Consider the following 26,979-nt stretch of genomic DNA (forward strand, 5'->3'; position numbering starts at 1 on the left):
GGGGCTTGAACTCAGGGACCGTGAGATCATGACCTGAGCCGAAGTTGGACGCTTAACCGACCAAGCCACCCAGGCACCCCAGTAGGAGTCAGTTTTACTGAACTTCATGAATGAGCTAAAAGCGTGTGCGTGTGTGTGTGTGTGTGTGTGTGTGTGTGTGTACCAAAATTTTTAGCAGAGTGCTATGTGATGTTTTTACACTTTTCTACAGTTTCTAACCTTTTGTACACCAAAGATGATCAGAAAAGAACAAAAATCTTACTAGTATTTACTACGTTCAACACCCATTCACCATGTGCATGCACACTGCACACCAGGCCCTGTGCTAGGTAGTAAATACACGATAATGAGCAAAAGAAATACTATCCCTGCTCTCCTGAAGCTTATTACCTAGTGAAATATAAAATACGGAATTGACTCCTACAATATAATAAAACAAAACAAAATGGCAAATCGGGTATCGGGAAGCACAGGGCCTCAGTAAGGACCTGAGAACAGGGACCAGAAGACGTGACCCGTGGAAGCTTGGCGGTTGGGGGTCCGGCCGGGGAGGAAAAGAGAATCTGACCCCCGAGCCTTGGAGGAAGTGAATGAATAACTTTATGCCAAGCACCTGGCACGAGGTTCTTCAACAAGAGGTAACTTTACAGTGAGGAGGGTTCCGGGAGGACGAGGCAGGAAGGAGTGACCCCAGCGAAGAGACCTCACTAACACAGGTGACAAGCCACAACAAGTGCCCCCCACAGGACAGCCGCCCGGACTGGACCTGAGCTCTGAGCTTTGGCGGGCTACGTTTCCCGGACCCTCTTCCCAGGGCCTTCCCGAGAAGCTGTGCACCCTCGCCGTCTTAGGGCCCTCAGGCGGCCCCTGGGCGTGTTGCTCTCAGTGAGTACCTCCTGGCCTCCAGCCGTCCGTCAGCTCACCTTTGTCTCCAGCTCCAGACCTGCAGGGCGTGGAGCCTCTTGGATCTGAAGGGCCATCTCGGCAAGGAGCTTCTGGCCCTGGCCAATCTGCTGGCACAGGGCCTCAAAGTCCCCAGTCAGGCCCAGGACGTGGCAGCCGCTGTCGTCGGCCCACAGGCGGTGGCCAGGGACCAGGTGGGACGCGCACGGGGTGCCGGTGACCGAAGTGCCACTGCTGCAGGAGAGGGAGTCCGTGTCATTTCCAGAGAGCGGCGGAGTCTCCGAAGCTACAACATGAGAGGGAAGATGTGAGATCTATTTGGGCCGGTATCCTGTGTTCACCAACGCTGAAGCCAGGCGGGAGGACGAAGAGAGGCCTTCAGACCCCAAGGCCACGAGGCACCGTGCAAGGGGAGGCCTGGCTCTAGGGCCTCTGTCTGCGGATTACCCCACGCTGGGCTTATTCGTCTCACGGGACAAGCTCGATTCAATTCAGCCAACACTTCTCAGGCACCCAGTCTGCAGAGAGCCCTGATCTGCACAGATGAATCAGGCCAGTGTCTGCACTCCGGGAGCCCGTGGTCTAATCAGACACCATGCGGGAGGTGTAACAGCACGATGACAGAGAGCCAGAGCGCAGAGGAGAAAATAATCAATTCTCTGTGCGGGAAGGGAGACCAGGAAAGGCTTCCTAGGAGAAGCAACAAGTGAGCGGGCTTCCACACGAAGCAAGATTACACTAAACAGAGGTAAAGCCTGTTGGTCTTTACCTTTGGATCAATAAAAGTCTGGACGAATACGGGGCGCCTGGGTGGCGCAGTCGGTTAAGCGTCCGACTTCAGCCAGGTCATGATCTCGCGGTCCGTGAGTTCGAGCCCCGCGTCGGGCTCTGGGCTGATGGCTCAGAGCCTGGAGCCTGTTTCCGGTTCTGTGTCTCCCTCTCTCTCTGCCCCTCCCCCGTTCATGCTCTGTCTCTCTCTGTCCCAAAAATAAATAAACGTTGAAAAAAAAAAAAAAAAAAAAAGTCTGGATGAATAGCTCTGACTGGGGGGCTCCAGAAAGGCATGTCACAGACCAGTCTGCACTCAGGATGAGTCTCAGGGAGGGAACGGGGCTTGCACTGGCAGAGAATGGGACAAGGGTGGTCTGAAAAAGGAGGAGCCACATCGCACCGTCCCGGGGAGAGGAAAGTGCAGGCCCGTCTGCAGGACGGTGACCCCTCTGTCGGCAGCACGGATGCACAAGGACAGGGCTGGATGGACCCAGTGAGGCTGGACGCTGGAGGGCCTTACAAGCTACACCAAGGCGGTGACACTTTTTCATCTAAGGCAACAAGGACCCAATGACGTTGCTAAGGTCGGTAACAGCTAGGAACAGACGAACTGGCTTAGAGGAGATCACCAGCTAGACGTGCTGAGAACGTGAAACCCCAAATCCTGGCAAGCACCCTCTTGATTAGACCAGGGACCCCCTTTGGTTCAACTTAAAAAGTCCTCCTGCCAAACCCAATCGCGCCACAGTTACCCAGCCTTCAGCTCCGCACCTGACCGTGGTGGCGCCACCAGGCGGGAGTCAAACAGGTCGCAGGAATTATCTCCAGGCATGGGGCACTTGTCAGCATCTACAAAATGCGAAAGAAGAGAAGGAAAATACGCTGTCATGGGCGTTTGAGAAAGAACTGAATGAGAAAACAGTAAAGTACCAGCCACACACGAGCATTCACTCCAATCTTCCTGGCATCCCCTCTGCAGGACCCAGGGACACAGAGTGAGCACACCCAGTCTCCCCTCTGGAAGGACCCTCCTGCCCAACAAGTGAACAGGCAGCTTCCCTTCCAGGTGGTCAGGGTAAGGGAGGGAAGCACAGGGGCTGCGGGCCCTGGGGAGGGAGCGGGAGGCAGGCAGGCAGAGGGATGAACAGATGCAAAGGTACAGGGGACGGAGCCACAGGACACCTTCGCCTCTGGGGAGGATCAAGCAAGGGGTAGGCGGAGCCCAGGGCACAAGGGAGGGCCCTGGTGGCAGAACAAAGAGGACGGTGGGGCCCCCTCGAGGGCGTCAGGCAGGGCAAGGTCAAGCTGAGGGCCGTGTTCTGGACTGGAGCAGTGAGTCTGGAGGCTGCGGGAGCCACCCAAGCAAGAGAGAAGAGGCCCCAGAGTAGAGATTGGGAAGCGATGCGCTGGAAACAGCGTAAGGGGGCAAAGCCAGTTAGATGGCGAGGTGGCCTGCCACTCTGAAATCTCGAGAGCACCTGTACACCTCAACCCCCCAGTGGCACCGTGGGCAGGATGGCACCGTCATTCAGACCTGGTGGAGGAGGGACGACCGAGGGGCAGGGACAGCAGGTGATCCAGCCAGCGCTACCCAGAGTGCGGAGGCACAGTGAGGACCGTGCCTAGTGTCCAGGCCTTCGGACGCCCCACCAGCCCCTTCCCACCCAGCCGCCTCCAAGGGCGCACTTCATTTCCAGGGCCAAGGAGCTGGCCCCTCAGAGGGATTGCTTTCTGCCCAAAACAGCCATCTTCAGAGCAGAACTTTGGAACAAGGGCGCTTAAATACAATCCTGAAAAGTCTTTTGCAAAGGAACAAAGGCCCGGCCGAAGGAAGAATTCCAACGCCCACTCGAGGACACAGGAGCACTTGCGGCACTGGGACAGCACTGTGGATTCTCAACACATTCTCCCGGGTCCTCTCGCGAGGCACACCTAGGCTGACCCCGGACCGGTTTCAGAAGCAGCAAATGCTGTTCAATGGCCGCCTCCCTTCAGCTGCCCCAACTGTCCCTCCTGGGCAGCCCTGGTCCTGGATCGTTCTCCCTGCCCCAAAGTCCCCAGAGCACCCCCCTATCTCCTCAGTCCCATCTCCGCTAAGCCCGAAGTAGGGCCAGGAGGAGCCTACGTTTAAAACACAGACACCCACTACTGATATACATCCCACGCAAAAGGAGGCAACATGGCTCCTTTCCAAGTCTTTTGAGATTCCACTAGTAGGATTTTATCCTAAGAATGCTGTTTAACAGCAAAAAGCATATTAACGTCGACGTTTATTAAAGCTCCAAATCAGAGACCACTTTAATAATCACCGCGGTAATGGTTTCGTGACTGGCGATAATCTGAAAACAGTAATTAGGAAGCCCGTGTGAAAGACTGGGAACCATTCATGATGCAACACTGGGCAAAAACAAAGAAAGGCCGTAGAATGGCACAAAACCCAACGTGAACAATATAAATTCACACTGGCATGTGATTATCAAATGAAGAGAAATAACGCAAAGCAAAATATTATCATTCTGTAGAATCATGAAGGATTTTTCTTCACTTTTTTTTTTTTTTCATATCGTCACATCATCTTCTGGTTAAAACTTTAAATTCTTTATCAAGGAGAAATCAATAAATCGATCACGGTAAGTTCTAAAGCACACTGGGTGCTCTTTAAGAGATTTTAATTTCTTTTTTTTAATTAAGGGCAATAAACAGAATTCCCAATCCCAGCAAAGACTAAGTCCAAACTTTTATACAATATTTTTGTATAAACTATATTGACATTCCTTGTCCCACTGGACGTGCACACCCACGCTGCGGGTATTCGGGTGATGGCCCCGGACACCTGAGGCTCCGTCGGGTCAGGCGGTGCTCCAGGGACAGCACTGGACTCGGGAGCTAAAAGATGATTTCCAGCTGCAGCTCTGCCCCTATTTGCCATGTCACTTTGGGTGAGCCCAGTACCCTCTCTGGGTCTCAGGCTCTCCATCCATAGAGCAAAGAGGATGGCCTGGCCAACTGCCTTAAGTCTGACCACTTTCTGGCTTGTTCCTGGCTCTGTGCTGGGCAAGGGACAAAGGAATGATGGGGACCCGCTCCTGTCCTTTTTCTGCTACCCTACACAGCTTCTGCAGGGCTAGACAATAAACCCACAAGCAAATGGCAAAACAGAATCAGTTTTCAAACCTACCGGGATGCTTTCAGATCCTGAAAGACACTGAGAGCCAGTGTAATAAGTTTAGATTCTTTTTAAAAGGCAGTAAGAGGGACCAAAAAGGATTTTCAGTGGAGCGATATGGGCAGGGCTAAATGGATGGGGGAGGGGGGACAAGACAGGAGGCGAAGAGAGCGCTGGCAGCCCAAACTCCACTTCCCTGAGAACCGAGGGCCCCGGACGGAGATCGGACCACCCTGCCAAAGGTGACGACTGCTCAGTGGCCAGGACCCTGGCTCCTGGGGTCCAGCATGCCTGCAGTCAGCGGAGGGACACCTCCACGGGGCAAGGGCACCATTCAGAAGCTCACGTGTCCCAGTGACATGCACAGGGCCGCAATCTCAAGAGGTCAGGAGGTGCGGGGGCAGTACCGTGCTTGTCCAGCTGCAGGGGCCACTCGGGGACACACGGGGTCTGGAGAGCCCCGGTGAGGGCTCCTTCCTGAGCCTTCTTCCCCTCCTTCGCCAGCTGCCCCTCCAGCTTGCTCTGCAGCATGCTGTTGGTCTCGATGCTCCTTTCCAGCTGTCCCCGCAGAGCCTGGATCTCTGTTAGGAGACCGTGCAGGTCACTGAAAGGGTCCTGTCCCCTCCAGCCTTCTCCTGATGGCTCTGGAAACAAGCGCAAAGGGAAAACCTTGAACGTCTTCTGCCTCCAAAAGGTCAGCCATCAAAGGAGCGCAACAGGGTCTTAAACCCGCCATCGCCACCGCCCTCCCCTTCCTAAGAACTAGGTACAATTTAAAACAACAACTTGACTTAAAAACAAAAATATTGGCAGACTTAATTGCCGCTATTCCACAGCCTAAATAAGAGCTGGAAATTAATTTTCGCTTCTGGCCATAAAAGCCTCGCAAATTGCACACCAAACCCCGAAATTATGTCTAGTAGTAATAAAATCTATTTGGGCTGGAATTATAGAATGAAAGGGGCTGATTTTAAGAGCCACAGTATATTAAAAAGGCACAACAGCAAGAATAAGAAAAGTGACTTGAGGAGAAAATGAAAGCTGTGAGGTGACCCTTTTCTAGAAAGCTAAACTTTCAATAGGGAGAAACCATCTGGAAAATTAGTTAAAAAACAAAACAAAACAAAACAAAACAAAAACGCTAGCACATCTCAAAAAAGATTCTGAAACATTAGACCTGACAGTCAAGTCCCTCTGATCTGGTGTCTAGAGGACCGGGGCGAAGCACCATCCCGCAGCAATGCCCTGCGATGTGGTAGGTGCTCCATAATCATGTGCTGAATGAATGGACCAAAGAAACACGCACTAGCAGGAAACGTGTAATCAGATTATTCCTTGAGTGTCTACTGTGTCCCAGGCACTGTGATAGTGTGCTGTTCAGAAATGAGCTCGTTTAATTCTCAAGACTCCACAGAACAGACATTAGGACACATGTTTGATGGAGGCAGAACCAGGCCCAGAGGGGCGAGGCAACCTGCGGAAGGTCCCACGGCCCAGGAGCGAGGCAGAGAGAACCCAGGCCTCGGCTGGCCTGACCCCCCAGCCCGCGTCCTTCCGCGTTTCTTGCTGCTGCAGAAGAAGAGTGGGCCCGAGGGGCTCGCTGTGAAGCGTGCCCCTCCGCCCAGGAGGCAAGCCTGGGTGTGACGGCGGCATTCCGGAACAAGCGGCCGGCCCACAGCCCCCACGCAGCAGCCCCAGGACGGGAAGCGCCTCGGGCAGCGCGCCCAGTACCTCTCGGCCTCCTGTGCTCCTCGTCCAGCTTCGCGTACACCTTCAGCTCCACCCGCAGAGACTGCAGGAGCCTGTCGTTCTGGGAGAGCAGCTGCTGCCTCGACTTTGCCTCCTCCTGCACCCTGGAGAGGCCCCCCGGCCACAGGGAAGGGACGTTAATTCTGACGCACGGGGACTTGCTCTGACTCCACAGCCGGCAGAGTGTGGACGAGACTGACAAGCGTGGGTGACAATTCCAGTCACGGCCACTCCTTCCCGAGCGGCCCCCTGGGCCCGGCCCGGACGTGCGTGATCGACACCCAAAGCGTACGTGCTCTCAGTCCCCAGTGCACAGATAGCATATGAGGAAGTGAAGCTTAAAGGTTACGTCTCACCCACGGGTGCAGAGCTCAGGAGGGCCCGGGACTGCACGATGGCAAGAGAGCGATCTTGCTGGGGGACAAATGGAAACGTGGGACAAGACAGAGGCGAGGGGAAACTGCAAAGGGGGCGGTCAGTACGAGCCCTTTCATATCTAAGTCGGACAAACGTCCCTCCTCTGCGCAGACTCCCTTCCGTGGCTTCCCAGTCACTCAGAGTGAAACCCCAGTCCTCCCCACGGCTGCGGGGGCCTACGGGACTCGGCACCCAGCCTCTCCAGTCCGCCTTCACTCCAGGCGCACTGGCCTCCCTGCTCTGCCCTGCACAGGCCAAGGACACCCTGCCCCAGGGCCCCCACCCCTCCGCTGCCTTCAGGTCGCCGTTTAATTCAGAGAGGCCTACCCTGACGTCCCCCGGAGAAAACCAGCCATCTGCCCCCCCCAGGCCCTACCCTCCTCCCTCAGACGATTCTGCTCCTTGTGCTTTGTTCCCACCTGACGTCGTGTGCCTGAGTGTTTGCTGGCCTTCCCCGGCACTTGGGCAGGGGTCAGCGCGCCCCGGGGTGACCCTGACCGCTACCTGCTCAGTTCGCTGCGGGTGCTGCACACTTCCCGGAGCAGCTGCTGGGAGTGCCTGTCCCGCTCGCAGACCTCCCTCTGCAGCCTCTCATTCTCCTCCTTCAAGCAGGCGTACTCTCGCCGAAGGAGCTCGAGGTTCGCAGCCTTCCTGGAGAGGGACTCGCGTAATTTCTCATTCTCCTTCTGTTTATCTGCAAACACAAAAAAAGCACCACTGAGAAGAGACACCATTTGTTTTTTCCAACCCTATTACGCAAATACGGCCCTTCAGCTCAAGCACTCCAGGAATACAAAACAGAATGAGATTTAATCTGGCATTTATGATTTTGGCATTCCAATTATCTTATGCATTTTGGGCAGATAAATCTGTCAACATCAAGGCTGCAGATTAAACGTCACTGGGATGAAATGGGCCTGTTTAATTTTCTATACAATAATGGGCCGTGCAAACCTAGTTACTTTGCCGTCGCGGAGCAAACCGTGGGTATAAATTATAGACACAGGCAAGAAACAGTCCCAAACTCTGGCAACGGATGTGAGGAAAGTCCGTAAGCCCTCTGGTAAAGCCAGCAGGGCTGTGCAAAAGGCAACCTGGGGCCCCATCTGCTCCTCAGCCCAGGAGAGCACCTCTCCTGATGGAGAAAACACGCCCAGGACCCAGAGACGGGGCAGTTAAGAGCACGCCCCGGGGGCACAGTGGCATGTTCAAGTGCACTCTTCTGCCTACTCGGAATCTAGGGACAGAGAGATTAAGACTTCCTTCCCCAAGGTCACAAAGCCAAAGAGGGGCCAAGCTTTTCAGGTCCCACTCTTCGCCCCGGCATGCTGATTTCTGAGCAAGTGCTCCCCTCCTCCTTCACACTCCAGCCACAGTGAGCTTCCTACAAGTCCCGAGCGGTGGATACTCTCCCTGCCACTAATCCCCAGGCCTCTGCCTGCTCTCTTTCTTCTACTTAAAAGGCCCTGGCTCTTCTAAATCTTAGGCACCTTGGCTAATCCCTGCTGAGCCTTCTGGACTGAGCTCTTGAAGCCGAGCCTCTCCTGGGTGCTGTGCTCCCTGAGCCTGCCTTTGTCAAACCTGATCCTCATGCTGGCCTGCCACGGGCTGCCCGGCTGCCTCTCCCCTCAGACCACGAGTCCCTCAAGGGAGGGGACCAGGTCTCATTCATCTCTGTATCGGTCTACACAGGTCCTAACATGTTTGCTGAGTGAATGAATGATCTGCAGAAGCCTGGATTCTGTCTCTTAAGACAACAGCCACATCAGTATCCTCTAGGGAAAGTAGAGACGCTGACCCACGTCCCAGCTCTGCCCATTTCTAGACAAGGGACCACAGGCCGGTCAACTCCCCAGGCCTCAGTTTCTTACCTATAAAACAGGACTGATAATCCCTCCTTCCAGAAACATCTTAAGTATTGAGAGATACTGTAGGTGAAAGCTCTTTGGGGACTAAGCTCCAAAAAGAAAGAATTAAGAGAAAGGATCTTCCTAAGAAATACTAGGGGCACCTGGGTGGCTCAGTCGGTTAAGCGTCCGACTTCAGCTCAGGTCACGATCTCGCGGTCCGGGAGTTCGAGCCCCGCGTCAGGCTCTGGGCTGATGGCTCGGAGCCTGGAGCCTGCTTCCCATTCTGTGTCTCCCTCTCTCTCTGCCCCTCCCCCGTTCATGCTCTGTCTCTCTCTGTCTCAAAAATAAATAAACGTTAAAGAAAAACTAAAAAAAAAAAAAAGAAAAACTAGAAAACCTCCCTGATAGTAGGGAGTCTCTGGATGAGATTCTGGCAGAGTAATGCATTTCTAGCCTTTCTCTCTTCCACCGTAAACTGAGGCAAACGAGAGGTGGCTGTAGACTTATTAGAGACACTGTGCTAAGGGCTTCACAGAGATAACCGTCACAACTGCCCCCTGAGGTACTCTTATTTTACAGCTAAGAATACTGAGGTTCAGAGAGGTTAAGGGTCCTGCGCAAAGTCACAGAGCCACAGAATTTGAACCTAGGCTGGTCAGACTCCAATGCATTCTTCCCACGCCACAGAGGGCTGTGGGGTTCCGGCCGGCAGATGGCTCCGTTAGTTCCTACCTCTGGATCCCTTGGCGAGCATTGTATTGAGAGCCTGGTTCTGCTTCCTCAGGAAACAGACCTCTGATGTCAGAGAATTATGCAGCTCTGATCCATAAGCCAAACTGTTCGTAGAACCTACAAAAACACACATGAAAAGTGATTTATGGATAGTTGCCAGGTCAGTATGCATGGAACTTTCTAGGAAACAGTTTTAAATGAGGAGGAAACACAATATGCAATGGAAATCACTTCAGTGAAGCAGATGAGGTATCACAAGAGTCCAAAGGGAAATAAGAGTGAGCTTATTAAAGAGGAGGCAAAAGGCACCCCCTCCCGTTCTTACCTGTCCTAAGGGTGAACGAAGGTGAGTGGGTGACAGTCTTAACCTCCACGGATGTCTCTCCTGGGGTCCACACCTTCAGTAGACCTCTCCGCTGAGGCAAGCTCCCGGGCCCCAGAGCCAAAGCTGTAGCCTTCCCCTTTCCTCCCTCACCTCCCAAACCTGCCCTCTTCTGCTTGTTTCTGCTCCTAGAGATGTTATCACCACCACCCCTAATCTGAGCTGCAAACCTGGAATCATCCTAACCACCACTCTCTGGCATTGCCCAAGCAGGCAATCACGACTGCTGGCTCTTCCTCACCAGCGCCTCGGATGCCGACCCACTCTTTTCCGTCCCTGTAGCTCAAGCTTCATCACTGCGCCCTGACCTTGCCCCCCTGCTACTCTGCCAGTGGGGGGCATGCAGTCCACTCAGGTTATCCCCTGCTCAGAAACACCTGACGGCCCTCCGCTGCGAAGACAGACAGACAAACCAAACACGAGGCCCAAACCTCAGACCTCCATTATTTCACTCCAATCTCACGCACAGCCCGCTCCCTCTCTACCCTGGACTCTAGTGGCCTCGGATGCCGCCAAACTGAGCTACTTCTGTGCCCCCACATACCGTGCGGTCACACATCTCCCAGACCCTGTACAGTGAGGTCGTGAGGTCTTTATTCTCTGGGCCTCGAATGCCCAGCTCCTTCTTCACCTGTCAAAATCACAGTTGTCTTTCAACTCTCAGCTCAAGCTCACAGCCTCTGAGTATTTAATACAACAAAGATCAGGGTCCACAGCCAGACAGACCGGGGTTGAGGTCACTTACAAACTCTGACCAGTTTCCTCGTCTGTAAATATCTGCCCAGGCTGTGGTCTCTCTCCGAAAATCCCACTCCTTCCTCTGGCCGGACAGCTGCTCTGACACTCCCTCCACCTCAGCTTTCTGCACTGCACCCTGTGTAATGTCCAGAGCGTGGGGACGTGCTACCTACCCTCTGCAGAGCACAGGGCTTTCCGCGTGAGGCAGGCAGGGGCCTCCCTCCCCCCACCTTCCTTACTACACCACACGGCCAACACGCCAGAGCCTGCTTTCCCAGACCCCGGCACAGCTAGAACACGGCCAGGTGCCACTTCCGGTCAACGAGACCCGACGGGAAGCCTGCTGGAGGCTTCTGGGAAAGGTTTCTCACCCGGATGAAAAGAGCAGAGCAGGGGGAAGCCCCACCATCTTCGTCCCCGTGCTTTGGACAGTGTCCTGAGAGGATGTGGTATTATAGTGACTGCGGCCATCACAGATACTAACTCCAAGCCCTGCTATCATTTCACGGAGTCATTAAACCTGCCTTGGAACTGCCTGCATCCGCATTTCTTGTTATGGAAGACAACAGAAACCCCCATTGTTTACACCGGTTTTTTCTCATATTCTGCTCTCCGCAGCTGAAAGCATCCTGGTCCACAAAGGATTCCCTGTAACGTTCAAACTCCCCGTAAGGAAGCTATGACATCAGGCTTCCCAGAAGCCAATGTTCCACAGTCTTTCTGCATGACAGCACTCCCTTTCCTCGGGTTAATGACTCACAAAACATAACGTCACGTCATTTTTTCATTCACATATGTCTCTCCCCTATGAACTCTGCCGTCTTTGCAGAGACACCTGGGGTTGAATCATGGCTCTGGCTTCTTAATGGCTGTATGACCTCAGGGACGTCACACAACTTCCCCAAGTCTCCACGAGCCCAATAAAAATGATCAATGTTGTTATTATTACTGCTATTACCGTTTGTATTAATATCATAACTGATGATAGGCTAGAGCCCAAAACGGGACCAAACAGCCGTCTGGATGAACAGGAAACATTCTGCAGAAGAAGTCTACTCTGACCACAGCTAGCGTGGTCGCTTCTCAAAGGGAGACCCAGGCCAGAGAAGGGCTCCTGACAGAGCCCGAGCCAGCGGGGTCCAGTGCTGAGGTAAGAGGCCAGTCTTTCCTCTGAAGGCATCACTACCAGCTCCCTGTAACTGGTGACAAGCTACCACGTGAGATGACAGTTTTAACAATATTCCACCTCCAATCACAAGGAGCCAGGCCTTTCTCAAAGCGGCTCCCAAGATGAACGACTCACAGCAGGGGGGAGGCGGAGCCACTTTTCTTTCTTTGTCTTTTCAGAGATTGTGAAGACAAGGTGAGAACAGCACGTCTTTCCACCAGCCACCAGCGTCTTTCCACCAGCCACCAGCGTAAATACTTTATGAATGCCTTTTTTGTAAACCTTCCCATCAGAGTGAATTACTCTCCAGAGCAACTGCCAGCTCCGTTGTAGCTGGTGGCCATGTGAGCCCCCAAATAATTCTATAATTGGATTTGCCGGGAAAAATGTAAAACAGAATGAATCTAATTCAGGCATTACCAAGAGTGAATGTGAAGGGTCCAGGCATGTATTTCTTCCCAGGGTTTGATAGGACTAATAACTCAGGTTAATCAATTTCTCTGGAGGTGAGAGACAGGGAGGGAGCAGGATGGGGGGTGGTGTGGAGAGTGGGGGAGGGAGGGAGAGGGAGGCGTGGGTGGGTCCACTCTGTTTATCTCGCACACCGCAGCACATACAGTACTCTGGAAAGATCCTTCCAGGCTGATGGCTACGACAGACCAGGGGTCCAAGGACTCAAGTGCTTCTACGGAGTTCATCTTTCTAGAACTCCGTGATTTAATCTCTAAAAACGTTTGCGTCCCCCCTTGTTGCCGAGCTTTGCAATGTCCAACTAATAACGTTGTACAAAATAAAATAGTGAAATAACATGATAATGGCAAAGAAAACAACCATGTCTTGAGTGAGGCACAGAGCAACGCCCTATTCAGAGCGCTGCCTTATCGAAATCTCACGATGACTCTGTTTTGTACAATAATGAAAGCCGGGGGGCGCCTGGGGGGCGCAGTCGGTTAAGCGTCCGACTTCAGCCAGGTCACGATCTCGCGGTCCGTGAGTTCGAGCCCCGCGTCGGGCTCTGGGCTGATGGCTCGGAGCCTGAGGCCTGTTTCCGATTCTGTGTCTCCCTCTCTCTCTGCCCCTCCCCCGTTCATGCTCTGTCTCTCTGTCCCAAAAATAAATAAACGTTGAAAAAAAAATTTTTTTAAATAAATAAAAAAAAATAATAAAAAAAAATAATGAAAGCCGGGAGAGGTGGGGTGGCTTGCCCAAAAGCCCCCCAGCTGATACACAGAAGAGCCGGGGTCCACACTCAGCTCAGTCCATCTCCCAAGCAAACTTGGGCTCTTTCCCAGGGCACAAAGCTGCTCCCAAGGCACATTCTTCAGGTACGAAAACAATCTCTTTGGAGCAACAAGGAAAGATGTCCAAAAATATTCTGTTCAAGGAAAACAGGGACAGGCATAAAGTATTCTACCTTTTGGGCGAGGGAAAGCGTAAGAAGATATATTTGCATTTGCACTGAAAAACCACTGTAAGGTTGTGGAAGACACCTACCAGAGGTGGGAGGAGAGGAGCCAGAAGAGGATGGATGGGCACAGAACGGAGGTACTAAGTTCTGTACCATGTGAATGTCTTCCCTACGGAAAAACCCATTTTTAAGTTCCGCATGGAAGAATATTCCATTCAGATCTAACTGTGTTTACGCAGGAATAATGGCGACCTGGGAACGGGCATGTGAGACTCTCACCAAACTGCCTACACGCTAATACTTTTTAAAATCCATTACTGACAAAAAGACGAAACGCCGCTCTGTTTTATTTTAAAACCCCCTATCTGTTTCTCTACAGCCACCGACGTCACATGAGGAGCCAAGCACAATCCAGAGTGCAGGGGCCGGCGGACTCGTTCAGTGCCTGGGAGGTCACTCCGTGCCAGGGACCGTGCGGGCAACCCTGCTGAAGTTAGCTCACTCAATCCTCATCGCACCAGGATAAAACGGGGATTATCGTCCCCACGTCATGAACACAGTACTGTAACTAACACGTTACAGTATTTCCGCAACGTTAACTGAGGTCACCGTGGAGGTGAGCGGCAAGGTCAGGATTTGAGCGGAAATCTCTCTGGCCACCAGGGTGCGTTCTCCCCAACACGGGGAAAGCTTATCCAGGCAAACGTAACCGGAGTCCCTTCCCGGATGAAGCACAGGCAGGCTGGCGACAAGGTCCTCCCTTACCTTGATCAAATTCACACCCTTGCCTTTCCAGTTGTCCCCGAAGTTTCTCGTTTGTTTTGATTGATTCTTCTAAACGTCTCCTCAAGCTTCGAATTTCTTGTATATGTTCCATTACTAAGTCTACGGGAAGGAGAGTATTTTTAATTTAAAGTCTGAAGCCCCCAACAAATGGAATAATTTACAGATTATGCCACGATCTTGAAATTCTAAATCGTGCGGGATGTGTTGAGTCAGTCAGTAACTGGCGATTTTTTCCCAGGCATGGTGACCACAGCCCACAGACACAGCTCTGTAATGATTCTCTGCAGCCCTCCACAAGGAGGGGGCTTTACAGCACATGGAAAAATTATATTCCATACAATTTTAATGCTAGCTGTAATGCAGCCCTTTATTCTTCTAAATATCAAATATTAATTTAAAATCTTCCTTATGGTGAAACTAACAGATCACTTTCAAGTCTGCCTGAATTGCCTGAGAGTTGATTAAACTACCTTCATAATGAATCCAGATATTTTTGAGGCTAATTCTCTGGAAGGAATATATTTATCCATTTGCCACTTACTAATTTAAGACTTAAACACAAAGCAAAATGATAATCCCAGTGCTAGTGAAAGTTGTAAGAAGGGTACTCTCAAGGGCACATCCTGTTCGTGTGAATATAAACGTGCGTGACTTTGGGGAACTATTTTTATCATTAGCCGTAGAAGGGTTCTTTTCCAATGTCTTTCCCCAAATAAGTCTACTTCTAGGAATCTATTCAAAGAGATCACCAGACATGCTGACAACCATGTGCCAGAATGCATGAAAATGTTAATCTTCAGCACTATACGGAGCACTTAAAACTGAAAATAACTCAGATTATTAAGTAAGCTGTGTTACATCCACCGTGATGCAATATGACACAGCTACTGAAATTATATCATGAGGACCATGTGATATCGCAGAAAAACACAGATACAAAATGGATTATCCAGCACAATTATAACTCTATTTAAAAGTTTACAGACAGAAAAGACACATAAACACACAAAAAAGAAAAGATACCTAAATATTGACAGCAGTTGCCTTTGGGTGTTAGATTTCAGGTTTCTCAAAACTTCTACACTGTATCTCAATATAACATTTAATAAGATGTAAAAATTTAAATTTTCCAAATGTTCTAAACTGAGCATGTCCTATTTTTCTAGCCTCTGCCACATCTCACTTGAACAAAGAAAGGAGGAGACACAGTTGCAATCTCGAGGTACACTCTAGAATCAGGATCTAAAGCATAACCACATTAGGTATCCAAAGGCAAAACTAATGTCTTTAATTCATCAATTAGGGTACACTCAGTGTGTCTTAGTAATGTTTGTTTTAAAACATTAGACTAATGTTATGACCCAGTTTTAATTCCTCCAAAATGACTTTCATTTAAAAGTAGCACCATGTTACAGATCTTTTCCTAATTAAATAGTAATTCTGCCATGAATCTGAATGTTTATGAGGTGACTTAATTCCCGGGCCTTCAGCTATCTCGATTAATGCCAGAAGTGTGGCCAGTCATCTGGTGGAACGTGCGAGGCCCTCGCCGCAGCCCGCAGCCAGGGGAACCCGTCTGCAGCCAGGTCCTGGCGGCACCTCCCGTCCCTGCCTGGCTGCCTCGCAAATCTGCCGGCGGCCAGTCAGGACGGACTGAGGCGGGAACTTCTCTATTTCGACCGCAGTCCTCCACGCGGGTTTAGATCTGCATCACCCGCTGCCGGCTTCTGGGGTAACAGCGTTTGGCAGCCATTGGCCCGCGTCACCTCCTGCTGAGTCTGGCCAGGGGCTGGAAGCATCGCTGGGGCTTAAGGAAACATTCCCAGTCGAACTGGACACCACTTATTAATTATGCAGCCCTAACCGAGAGAGGGAAACACGACACTCATCTCTACAAAACGGGAGGAAAACAGCTGTCCCTCTTACAACTAATATCCTTCTGACAAACACGAACTCTTTAAAGCCAAAAATCCTGCAAGAAGCAACCGCTAAAACCCGCGTGTGCATCTTTGGCCTCGTAGTTCCACTTCACAGAATCGAGAAGAAAATGCCCCAAAATAAGGAGAAAGAAAGCTTCGTGTTCAAAGATACTCCCTTGCAGCAGTGTTCGTAATTGTGGAATTTTAGAAAGGACTGAAATGTTCAGCAACGGGGGAACATAAGGAAAACTGCAGTTCAGCCATTCAACGGACTATATTCTAAAGCCACTAAAAATGATGTTATGTAACAACATGTCAGAAAGCTTATGATATAATGTCAAGTGAAAAAAGGAAAAATCCTTAAATTATCTCTCTACTTAGAATAAAAACACGACAAAAGGAAAAACAGATGCAGAGACCAAAAGTCTGAAGAGAAGCAAACCAAAAAAGCTAAAAGTGAAGTGTATTAGGAGGGCTCCAGAGAACACTGTCCCCATTCAGGAAAGTGCTTGGTAAATTCACCGGGAGGGCATGATAAGCCCAAGGTCAGGGGTGCCCAGAATAATGAGACGTAAAGGAGATGCCTAAACGGTTCTATATTGGAAATAAACCAAGGTTGGCTGGGGGGGGGGGGGGGGGGGGGGGGAGGGGCAGACATGTGGGAGGGTAGGAAAAAAGAGGGGCAGGCGAGAGAAAGCAGAGAGAGGTACCCAGCACCGTATCAGATGGGTTTGAAAGAACAGAGATCTCAAACATTCCCATTAAATGATCTGGCCTGCTGTGCTGTAACCCCCCACTGCCTTATAATTCCTCAAGCCCTCAATCAAGTATGTTTCTCCCACAAAGGCCTTGTAGGAGTCGATTCGGGGGTTCTTGGAAAGGGACTGAGTTCCATGCCAGGTTGATACAGTACAGAAGGAAGTGCAAATAAGGACAAGGAAACAACTCATAGGTCTGACCCAATTCAGCAGAAGGCAGATCAAAGAGCCAGAAATAACCGAGAGAGACCTAGTACACAAGACTCACAGAAGTCACACAGGGATACAGCCAGAGATCCAAAGAAGGCACATCTAGGTAACTGGCTACTAGAAGAACCCAGGTAACACCTCAGTTATATCACACGTGTATATTCCACGCTCCAGGTATGTTTTCAGACTGTGCTCCTCTGGGCTCGGGGTATCCTAGAGAAGCCTCAGAAGCCACCAGGGAGGATAAAGGCTCTACCCGTAGCCCTTTCACATGTTTGGCCTCCATGTAAAGTTTCATCTGAAAAAAAGGGGGGTGGAGCTCTGTTGCTAAAAAAGATTTTGATTTTCGAAAACCACGCTCTATGTGATCAGATGTCAACAAAAGGCTTTTAGAATGGAGGTGCCAGTGTCTGATTCGTGCTCTGGGTCCACTCTGGGTGTCTTGCAAACAACCGCTGGAAGAAAGGAGAGACCAGAGGATGTCAGCTGAGGTCCAGAACATATACCAAGGGTCAGAAAACCACAGCTCCTAGGTCGAACCCACCTACCACCTGTTTTGGTAAATAAAGTTTTATTGGAACAGAGCCACACTCGCTCATTTACGTTTTTTTGTCTATGGCTGCTTTCTGCTACAACAACAGGATTGAGTAACTACAACAGAGACCATATGCTCCCCAAAGCCCAAAATATTTACTATCTGGCCTTTGCCAGGAAAAATTTGCCAATCCCTGGTCTATATTATCCCTTGAACTTCGGAAATACATTGACTTATAAACATGAATCCCTCCCTAACACCCAACAGGAGACAATGAAGACTGTAAATGCAGAAGAGGTAAAAGGGAGCTCGGGTAGATGGAGGCTTGGGAGACTGATTCTACCGACTGAGCCCATGGGCCACAGTCAGAGGCAGGACAAGGGACTGAGCCGAAGGATGAAGGGTCACACACTAAAGGGAAATACTGCAGATTGACAGAAGTACAAAATGTTCAAATGGTGGGCGGTGGGGGGGGGGGGGGTGGTTAGGTGCTCTGGGGAATCTGTACGATTCAAAGCAAGAGTCTTCAAAGCGACAGTGTCTCGGAAAGCGTCTGAAAGGAACACCAGGAAATTAACCACACTTGGAACAGACACATAACCTCTGCTTTCCAGCCTGTTTTCTGCCACTGTCAGAAGCACGAGGAAATGGCAAATCACGTAATAAGTCATCATTAAGAAATAAAAATGACTCTTCCCCAGTCACCAACACTTTCAACAACCGCAGCTTTCCCTGGTGATAAATGATAGTCTGAATGACCAGCTTTGGCCCTGCCAGGATCTCCTTTCATCAGACAAATATTCGAATGTCACTACGCTCTGCTTACTCAGGCAGGACGGCAAATTACTGTTTAAACCAGGAAACCTTGGCCGCATCTGAAGTGCTTAGCAAAGCTCAGCTTACCTTGAGAAAAATGGTTCGCCATTACCGAGGTCCTCCCGGTCTCACTGTCTTGCTTCTGGTCTCGTGAGAGGCCGGAGGACTTCTCGGACATTTCACAGTCGGACAACGCATGAGAGGCAGAAGGCTCAGGAGACTCAGGCAGGATGTGTTGGTAGGTTAAATTGTCTTCCTCGATCCTTGACCATAGGGATTGAAAGAGAAATCGTTTCCCACACTAAGATTCCAAGCCAGGACCATGACTTGGGAACAAACACTTAAGATCACTTGGCCCCTTGTAATTTCCCCGTATTTACAACTTTGTTTTGGAGCCCTTTTGCTTCCCCAGAGCAGTTTTTAGTGAGGATGCTCTAAAAACAAAAAGCACTCCGTGGGCTTGAGTCTGGAGCCAGTGAAGGGGGAGCCACTACGTGGCTTATGGGGAGGGAGCCTAAGAAAGAGCACGGGTCAAAGGCAGCTGCTTATCGAGGGCTCCCTCTGTACCAGGCATGTTAGATGTCCTACCTTACCTGGTCCCCACAGAAACCCTCTGAGGCAGGGATGACCATCCTCATTCAGAGCTGGGGAGACTGAGCCGCATCACAAGCTTGCTCACTGTCTCACAGCTTCTTAGTGGCAGAGCTCACACTTGAACCCAGGTCTGTCTGGCTCTGGGACCCCAGGAGAAAGTGGGAGGCCACATCAAACCCATGAAGAGGCCTTATGGGTTTAAAACTCTCAAAACCCTCACGGCCTCCAAGCAGGTCCCAAAACCACCACTCTGGCAATCATCTGGTTATTAACCTGTATTTGCCAAGAGCCACCTAAGCCATAAGGAAGAACACCCTGAACTCTGCGAAAAGCCCACCTGAGTCTCCATTATAGATAAGCTCCTTAATTTAAGCTCTTTTTTTTCTCCCACTTTTTCCTATTACTTCTTGTCTCATTATTCATGAGCTCAGACAAGAGCAAAGGACTCCGGAGCTGCCACGCACTCATTAACAGGTAAACACCAGATGCAACTTCACCCAGACAGTGTGATGGACGCACGGGCTTGTCGCTGCCTTGCCAAAGTGCCGAATGGGCCAAGGGCACCCATTTAATTAGCTTAGGAGTGACCCGTGTGAGCGCTAAGCCTACAGCTGAAAAAGGCAGAACGGAAGGAAAAGAAACAAACCTGTCGGAAACGGGAAGGGTGACACATGGTTAAGGGGGCTGAAAGAGGCTCCACGTACCCCCCCACCCCACCCCACTCCACCCCCGCCCCGCCCCGCAGCCCATTCTCCAAGCAACCACGGGCGTCTTTCACAAGAGCAAATCTCTTGCTTGGCCCCAGCTTACCCTCCTTCAAAGACTCCCCTCTTCCTGCAGCACAGAATCTGCGCTCTTAACAGAGAATCTGAGGACCAGTCCAGCAAGGCCCTGCCTGTCCTCTGGCCTTGACCCTTACGTTCCCGGCACCAGCTCGCAGAGCCACGTCTCCCTCGCCTCGCACATGGACACTCTCCGGCAATCCCTGCCCCTGGCCTCATCCTTTAGCTCTCAGTTACGACCGCCTCCACCCTGGAGGCCTTTCTTGCCCTCTCCACAGCCCGCCACTGCAATGTGATCCGTTATTAGAAGGATGGGAGTGGAGGGTCGAACCGGGAGGGATCTGCAAAAATATTACAGTGGGAAAGGAGTTTTCTTCCGAACTCACAGAAGCTCTGATTAAAACATCCTCCGGTGAGCGGTGATGCCTCCCCACCTGCTCACTCTGATGATGTGGCCTTCAACATGCCCATAAAATCTACAGTTCTGCACCCCAGACTGGTCTCTACTTCGTTATCTTAGCCCCAGAAGCCCAAAGGGTCGCTGCTCCAAAGAGGAGGGAAATACCCATAGCACTAACAACAGTCAGAACCTCTAACCAGTAAGCAGAGGAGGACGACACCTTGACCCTCCCTGTGGGCCATCGAGGCAAACTAAGAAAGTATACATTTACTCCACGAGCGTTCTGTGAACTCCAACTATACGCTACACACTTGGGGCTGGAATTCGAGACACAGTCTCTGTCCCCAAAAAGGCATTTTGCGGTAATAAGACCTCAGGAGTACGACAGACTCAGGTTCAAACTCCAGCTCTGCCTTTTCAAGGCAAGCATGCAACTCTGACCCTCAGGTTCCTCGCCCTAAAATGGGAACAACAATGCTTGCCTCCTAGGGTCAGAAATAATGAACGCGAACGCCTAGGGCAGCAGCGGACACACGCCAACACCCGGTTATACGCTAGCCGCTTTCCCGTTCCGGGGAATTCTGGGAGCGGGAAGGTAAATGCAGGAAGCGTCACATCGCCATGTGGTAAGTGCTGCAATGTGACGATGTGCCAAGTGCTACAGGAAGAATCGCTGATTCCGGGAAGTCGTAGAGAGACGGGGGCGCCGGGGAGAGCCAGGTTCATCGCCACGAACGCCGACTCTGCTGAAGGACTTCCAAACTACAACAGGAAGAAGTCGAGCATACGGCTCGTGTCCAGGCACGGGCTGGAGGACAGCAACAGGTCAGATAAGACCGCAGCACGGGGAACATGACAGAAAGACGGGTCAGACCGAGGAGGGCCTCAAGTGTCAGGCTAAGGCATGTGACGTTTAGCCTGCAGGTACCCAGGGGCCGACAGAAGGAACGTGTCGTCCCAGTCACAGAACCTAACAGAGAAATGCCACGAGTGACCTAAAACGACTGACTGAAGGCTGCGGGCTTTGCGAGGGCACCGTCAGTTTCACAGCTGTTTACGCTTCACGTACAAGAGGCAGGGGACTCACTGAACGAGAGGGAGCCACAGTGTACCCAGCAGACCGACCAACCGCCGTCTTCTTCCCGAACGCCACACACTCACCTCTCCGTCGGTTCATCCTGGGTGCTCATTTCCACTTCAACCGATTTCCCTGGGAGCAGAAAGAACATCAAGAAGAAGGAAAACATTAAAAAACAAACAAACAAACAAACAAACAAACAACCCCAAGTGATCCCTAATAATCTCTGACTCATACATCTGCAGAGGCCCTGTTCCATTTGTTTCAACACTTTTTCTAACAATCCCACGTATTTAAAGTAGGATGACCGAGAACCCATTCAGACCACAGGCTCCTCCTTCATCACTGCTCTGGCACCAGTTCTGGAGGGACGGGACAGCCCTGAATCTAAAAAGCGATCACAAAGGGGCTGCTGGGTGCATGCTCTTTCTCCTTCTCTAAAACTCTCAACAGAATATATCCTCATTACAGGAAACGGGTAACAGAGACAAGAAAAAGAACATGACCGTCCTCCAGGTACCTACAACAGACATGCCGTGGACTTCCTTCCATCCTTTTTCCCCCACACATTTTGGCCTCGGTGACACTGCACTGGGGCTTAATTGTTTTCCCTTCGAATTTTATTATTAGAAGCATTTTTCTTACTGAATTTGCTTTAGAAACATAAGTTTTAATGGCTGCATTAATATTCCACTGTAGGCACGCATGTACCAGTTTCTGCCGGTCCCTTTATTTGACATTTAGGTCATCTCCGATTTTGCACTTTTATAAGTAAAGGAAATACACATCTTTGTACATACAGCTTTATCTGCATTTAAATGATTTCCTCAGGAAAGACTCTCAGAAGTGGGATTAGCAGGCAGAGGAGTATGTGAGTGCAGCTGAGTAAGCCAGCGCCTGCAGCAGGGGAATGACTACAAGAAATGGGGAAAGACAACAAAATAAAGCTCGAAACGTAGCTGGGAAGAAGACGCTCGGCTCCCCCTGCACGGCCCCGTTTGCTGTCTGAAAGGAAACACGGGAGCCCAGATTTCAAAGGGACTAACAACTTCATGTTAAAAATACTTCAGAACTCTGGAAATTGCAGCCTGGGATGAGCTCTTTGAAGAAGCTAACGTGTGGCTAAAGGAAAAAACAAACCCTTCTGTGGCCGTACTTGAAACATGAGACTATAATTAAAGTGCACCCACACATACCATTTTCAAAACTACTCCTAAAAGGGAAAGTTCTCGAACACCACAGCGCAGAGGAAAGGAGCACCCGGAGCCTCGCGTGTTTGCCTCGTGCCTTGTGGTCCCCACCGCGTGCTCCCGGGGCCGGCTGGTGTTGCTTTCGGGGCCCCCTCAACACCCCAGCAGCACAGCCACGGGCACCGAGAGCCAGCACGATGTCCCAAGGGCTTGAGAGTCACCTGCCATGGCATGGCATCAGCGGGCACCAGGAGAGGGCCAGCCAGGCCCCCGAGATCAGGTGTCCGGCCCCAAAGATGGCTCCTTGACACTGACCCCGTCCGGAACAGTGGCAGGATTTCCATTGTACAGAAAAGAGGTGCAAATCCAGAAGGTGTGATGGGGCCCCTCTTACTCTGCTCAACTCACACTCGATCACCTACTTGAATACATGCTCCAGTGAAGCAAAGGATTCAGAGATACTCCAGAGCTAGCTCAACCACAAAACTAGGTCTTGATCCTCTTGGTTACATCCTGATCAAAAATGCAGTGACACTGTGGCTCCCCAAAAGGCAGAGAGAGGTTGACAGGCCCCTACCACAGTGGACGGGTTCCACCTTTCTGTCTTCTACATTCCTGGTCAAGAGGGGAAATATCCATTTGACTGGGTCTATTTCCAAGACCCTGACTTGCAGTCCCGGGCGGCAAGACCCCCATAAACGGGCAGCGACAAGTGCTGTTAGAAGAACAACTCGGCATTTTCCATCTCGCACCTGCACAGGGCTGCTTACCAACATTCAGCTGGTAAGATTCTGGCCCTAAAACCCTGAGGATGGCCCATCTGCCCAGCCCGGCCCTCCAAGGGGCTCAGCAGTCTACACGTACCAGCCTAGCACACGATAGCATCACAGCCTGCCTCACCGTGCAATCGCCCTCCAGGAGCACAGACAGACGCCTCGGAAACCGCACAGGGCAGGGTACCACTGGTCGGGGGCAGGCTTTAAGCACGCTGGGACTTCCGACCAAAAATTCATCTTGTAACTATCAAAAAAAAACAACAAAAAAAACCCAAAAACAACAACAAAAAAAACGCCTCTCCTCAATTCCTTAATAAAATCCACGACCACAGAAGGAAGTGTCCTGAGACCACCCAAAGCACGAGTTTCTCTGTCTTCAAACAGGACGTCCTTCGAGGAGTCTGTAAGGACTCAACAACTGTATCCTGCCCATTCCCCAGCCACAACAGAGTTCTTTAAAACCAAACAACAAATGGTTAGCGTGGGAGTCACAGGGACGTCATTACGAGTGGTGCGGTGAACTTCGCGGTGGAAACCGCTCCACACAGGTGACAGGTACCACCTGTCCGGCTGTTCCAACAGCTTAGGGAGCGTGGCATGAAGGCACCGCTTCCATCTTTCAGGCAAATCTTACCGCTACGCCCAAAAGCTGGGTCGTGGCGGGGGCCTCACCTTGTCAAATAAAAATGCGTCTAGTCACCCGCTCCACATGTGAACACGAGAATTACCACGCGGGACCTGCAGGACTGGCCGACCCACCCTCCTCCCTGCACCGGTCCATCGCGTATGCTGCCTCCATTTGAGAGGCCTCTTTTGAAACAGGACTCCTTCGCTCAAAGTCCATCGGTCGTAGAGAACCCGGTTCAAATATCATAGCCCGGCATCTCCTCCACGGCCCAAATGTTTCTTCCTTTCCGTCCACCAGTAATTTGTATAACGTGCTTCCACTCTCCCCCCGGGTGCCCGTGCTGGACACTGAGGATACAGAGATGACTGAGGGGCCATCCGACCCTCAATGAGTTCACAGCTGAGTGGGGACAAGAGACCCAAAAGACAATTACACTACCGAGCTGTGACAAGGGACAGCACGGGATACCACGGGAGGGCGCACAGAAGAAATGAACATGACCCAGCCTGGACCATCAGGGCAAATTTAGAGGAGGTAACAAAAGACAGATATTTGAGGCAGGAAAGGACTGCTGTACGAAGACAGGAAGCAGCTAAGGCGCTACGTGGAGGGCAGATCCCAGGGCTACTTAGGAGGAAAAATGTTCCATTTTACCGGAGAGCCTGGTTCACCATGCTAACTCGACCCCGCATGCCCATTACGGCTCCCAAAATACCTCTCCCCATCAACTATGAATCCTTCCAATACGGAATACCCCTCCAATACCCCTTCCTCCTGGAAGACTTCCCTTCTGAGCTCAGAGATACCTCTCCCTCCAGGCCCCTACTATGAGGGTCAGACAGAGTCAGACACAGAATGGAAGGGAGCCCCAGTGTAAGATCCAAACCACACAAAACTAGCAGTATTGCCCTCAAATCCTGACTGGGCACTACATGTATGGCCCCGGCCTAGTTTGGAAGGCCGGGACGAGACGAGGCCCCCATCTTCCAGGAGTTTATGCTGTCAAGAAATAAAATATGCTCACGAGAAATCACTGCGGTCACCTCCTGAGCTCCCAAGATTGGTCAGGCAGGATACAGACACTTGAAATAATCTCATTTAATCCTCAGAAATAACTGCGTAACACAGGTAGTACTCCCTCACAGAGGAAATCTGACCATGAAAGGGATAAGAGAACCATAAAGCTGAGATTTGAACTCAAGTCTGTCTGGCTCCAAAGGGTCTGTTCTGTCCACCCTGGCAGAGTGTCCTTCACAAGGCCGGACGTAATTGTCACGTGCAAGCTACAAACAACCCAGAATAAAAAACTAAACAGTTTTGCTTCCACCTGGGGTGAACAAAGAAAGCTTCCTAGAAGCTTTCTAGAAGGGAAGAGACAGTGAAAGCCTGCTAGCAAAGGGAGTGGTTTGAACAAAGTCCCAGAAGTGGGGAGTTGCAAGCAAGGCCCACAGCACAGAGGTACAGACCAGATACCCGAAGTGACAAGAGTGTGAGAAGTACCACATCATGGCGGTCAGGAGGTCAGGCTGTGGAAGCAAACTGCCCGGGCTCAAATCCAGACCCTGCTACACCTAGTGCAACCCTGAGCCAGTATGTTAACTTCTCTGTTCCTTGTTTCTTAAATGAAGATGATGGGGGCGCTGGGTGGTTCAGTCAGTTAAGCGTCCGACTTCGGCTCAGGTCACGATCTCGGGTCTGTGAGTTCGAGCCCCGCGTCGGGCTCTGTGCTGATGGCTCAGAGCCCGGAGCCTGCTTCGGATTCTGTGTCTCCCTCTCTCTCTGCCCCTCCCCTGCTTGCTCTCTGTCTCTCTCTCTCAAAAATAAACGTTAAAACAATTTTAAATGAAGGTGATGAACCGTACCTTCTCCTAGGCTGAGAACAATGCCTAGCATACAACATGCAGCTGCTAAAGACCAGCCTTCCTCATGGTTTCCCCATCATCATCATCACCACCACCACCACCATCGAGACGGTAGTGGGCTAGACAAGGCAGACTGTAGGAGGCCTTGAAAGTAATGAACAGATTAGGTTCTTCCTGCAGGCAGAGGAGAGTCAAGAGAAAGGACCCCAGCGGTTGCCGTCTATTCATGTGGCTAAACCCTGACAAACCTGGTGAGCTGGTGGAGGCAAGAGGCTACCTCACCATCTCCTACCATCTTCCCCAGTGCTTACTCGGACATTCCTGGCGACAACACGGTCTTCCTCATTTACGCTACTGGCCTTGGGGGGCACTCTGGACGAGGACCCAGTGGAAAACCTGGGACTGCAACCCCAGTTCTCCATCTACTTTGGCTCCCAACCCACTTTTAGAATCTGAAATTTGCAGATCCTCATCTCAGAAAAATGCACAGAGGCAGAAAGATCTTGCAGGGTTCTGGACCCCTAGTGAAATCCCTAGCTTGTGAAGCTAGAAAACACGCCCGGCTCTCATGCTTACAAGGAGTGAGAAACCACAGCATCATCCTACCAACTAAATATTATTAAAGGAAAGCAGGGATATGTACAAAGATTCTGGCATGGTGTTCTTTCAATAGCCCCAAACTGGAAACAATCTAAATGTCCACCTAATGGGGAATGATTAAGTGAATTACGGGACATTCATACAAAAGAATGCTCTGCAGTCACTAAAACTTACAATGTAGGTTAATATTTATTATCTACAACTGGACAGAGGGAAAGGCTGCAAAGAGTTCTAGTTCCACAAAAAATACATATACGTATAAAACAGAACTGAAAGTATAAATTCCAGGGCGTTCATTTTTGCTGTATGAATAATGCAATTATAGGAGTATTTGCTTATCTGGTACTCTACCACAAACAAGTACTGCTTTGTATTAATAAAAAAAAAAAAGGTTGCATTTAAAACTTTTAGGAACTCATGCCATCCAATTACCTCAAATATAAAACTACTTCACAATAAGCTCCTTTCATAATGCAGGAGCCAGACCCCTCAGATAGCATCCAAGAAAGACCCACCTTGGTTACATTTTAGTCTCTAAGAAAGGAAGTTAGAGAGAGCTACCTGAGACTTTTATGCCTTTTGTATACAAGAAAATAAAGTTCTGTGTTTGTGTTGTCTGCTAAGCCTGAAGTGCTTTCTACTTCCAGAACCAGCAAGAAACAAGAAGTGAGATCTCCTTGGGCTTGTCAAGGTAAATAACTAAAAAATAAATCAAGGGGGGCGGCTGGATGAGTGAGGGAGGGCAGCTGGTGCCAGAGGCA

At 50.7% G+C, this 26,979-nt stretch overlaps 1 protein-coding gene across 15 annotated transcripts in view; it reads right to left on the reverse strand.

Moving 5' to 3' along the window:
• The window catches only part of CDK5RAP2 (CDK5 regulatory subunit associated protein 2), a 172,194-nt gene that overhangs the window by 12,313 nt on the left and 132,902 nt on the right, over positions 1-26,979 (reverse strand). For 14 of the 15 annotated variants that reach the window (XM_045469565.1, XM_045469580.1, XM_045469575.1 and 11 more), the window contains 9 exons: positions 21,246-21,294; positions 18,396-18,571; positions 14,050-14,169; positions 9,589-9,705; positions 7,511-7,700; positions 6,572-6,693; positions 5,248-5,484; positions 2,446-2,523; positions 924-1,189 (listed from right to left, as the gene is read on the reverse strand). In XM_045469565.1, coding sequence (XP_045325521.1) covers positions 924-1,189; positions 2,446-2,523; positions 5,248-5,484; positions 6,572-6,693; positions 7,511-7,700; positions 9,589-9,705; positions 14,050-14,169; positions 18,396-18,571; positions 21,246-21,294 — 1,355 coding nt within the window. Of the gene's footprint in view, positions 1-923; positions 1,190-2,445; positions 2,524-5,247; positions 5,485-6,571; positions 6,694-7,510; positions 7,701-9,588; positions 9,706-14,049; positions 14,170-18,395; positions 18,572-21,245; positions 21,295-26,979 lie in introns of those variants that run through there. The other variant, XM_045469577.1, reaches the window with a different exon arrangement.

Source organism: Leopardus geoffroyi, chromosome D4, assembly GCF_018350155.1.
Source record: "Leopardus geoffroyi isolate Oge1 chromosome D4, O.geoffroyi_Oge1_pat1.0, whole genome shotgun sequence".
In the NCBI taxonomy this organism is placed as follows: domain Eukaryota; kingdom Metazoa; phylum Chordata; class Mammalia; order Carnivora; family Felidae; genus Leopardus; species Leopardus geoffroyi.